The sequence below is a fragment of the Melampsora larici-populina genome, assembly GCF_000204055.1.
Source record: "Melampsora larici-populina 98AG31 unplaced genomic scaffold MELLAscaffold_437, whole genome shotgun sequence".
NCBI classification, from domain to species: Eukaryota; Fungi; Basidiomycota; class Pucciniomycetes; order Pucciniales; family Melampsoraceae; genus Melampsora; species Melampsora laricis-populina.
The window spans coordinates 4440-6216 of record NW_006769149.1 but is presented as its reverse complement, the minus strand read 5'-3'; the positions used below and the strand labels follow the sequence as shown (position 1 = coordinate 6216).

General features: G+C 39.1%; 1 protein-coding gene across 1 annotated transcript; it reads left to right on the top strand.

Moving 5' to 3' along the window:
• Window positions 1-57: 57 nt before the first annotated feature.
• On the top strand, window positions 58-726 carry MELLADRAFT_114729 (uncharacterized protein; the record flags this gene model as incomplete). Its single annotated transcript, XM_007419735.1, has 2 exons — window positions 58-168; window positions 251-726. Coding segments are annotated over 2 exons (587 nt in total), but the record flags the coding sequence as incomplete, so codon positions are not given.
• Window positions 727-1777: the final 1051 nt, after the last annotated feature.

Here is a 1777-nt window from a genome sequence, read left to right as displayed (position 1 = left end):
CCTTTGATAATAACAACTGAAACGTATCTAAACATGTCATTCTCATTTTTTTCGAAGGTTCTGGAAAATCTACCCTTCTCTCTCTCATCTTAGGTGATCATCCTCGTTCGTTTACAGAAGATCTACACTTATTTGGTCGACCACGCGCGGGTCAAGCTACGTCTCAAAGTAATTAAGTTTTCTTTTATTTCTTTTGATCTTTGTGGTACTGTCGAGCTTCAATCTGATAGATTTTTCTTGTAAATCTTAGTACAATCCAATATAGGACATGTTTCACCTGAAATATTTCATGCTTTTCCAAGGCAAACAGGACCCAGCAGTTTAACAGCTTTAGATTGTATCATCACAGGATTTGAATCAGTTTTCAGTTATAGATCAATTGACTCAACTCAATCCACGCGTTTAGATGAATTGTTAAAAGAATTCGATTACCCAGAGTTATTAAATCCATCATTTTTGAATAAACCGTTTAATGAACTTTCAAATGGAGAACAATCATTAATACTTTTATTAAGATCATTAATCAATGAACCTTCCTTATTGATTTTAGATGAACCTTTTGCAGGTATGGATGATGAAAGTTTACAGAAATCTAAAGATTATTTAAATTTCAAGTTAAAGGATTGGCAAAGTTTGATTTTTGTTTCACATCAATTTGGAGTTGAATTACCTGAATGCATTGATCAATTTGTTACTTTAGAAGATGGTGAAATGAAATTTATGTAAAAGACGAACAATGATGATTGGATTTTATGTTTGTGACTTCAAATAAATGTCCTGCGTTGTCCCTTTGCGGCGCACATTTAACATCAATTCCTAGAATAGAGTCACATCGGCACATACGAGATCTCACTCATCTCTTTGGTGCTAGATATGCCGTTGAGACCTATCTGTTGACTATCATCTATTTTGCCATATTTGACCATGACTATTCCGTTTATCCCGCTTTCGACACAGGTGGGATCTCGTGAATCGCATGTCTGTTTCTGGCATTTCAATGAGCATTTGCATTACAACATGCTTATTTCTTACATAACCGTCATACCGAGTGTTTGGGCATACATGATGGCCTTTTGAAAAAACTCCATATCATCACTCGGAGCCATAAGGCTCATCCATCTACTCCTCTATCGTGCTCTATAGCCGTCTTGTTATTTACTAACTGTATTCAGTTGTTTAATTTCTTTCTCTCCCATTGTTACAAGTCATGCTAACATATCCTCCAACCAACGAGGTACATGCTAGGGTGGGGGGGGTCTATGGGGGTTCGGCCCTAACCGGGGTTATCTCGGGAACGGCCAACACGGCCGTTTTCCCGGGTAGGGTCCCCCATAAGCCCGACAGACCTGTGAACACCTGAGAGTTCGGTGCTAGCCTACCCAACCTGGGAGCACCGGAGATTCCGGGGATGGTTCTGATAATCTGATAATGATAAATATCTGATACATTGATAAAACTGTGATAAATACACCTACACCCCCTTAAGTGAAATACATCTACCTAAACCAAACCAAGAATAAATTGGATTCAAGTCAAAAACTACCAAAACCATACAGCCCGTGGTCTGTACTGTAAGATCATCAGCCATGTCACACGCTGTACACCTGCATGACCCTAAGCTCGCTCCTATCCCAATCCAGCATACCCTCTGTGTTTCATGAAAAAAAAATCCACACAACAAATATTTTTGTATAGCCTCCAGATTCATAATGCCAGACTCTGCTCTCACACCATCACCACATTACAATCTCCAGCAACTTTTCTTCCCTCAACTCAG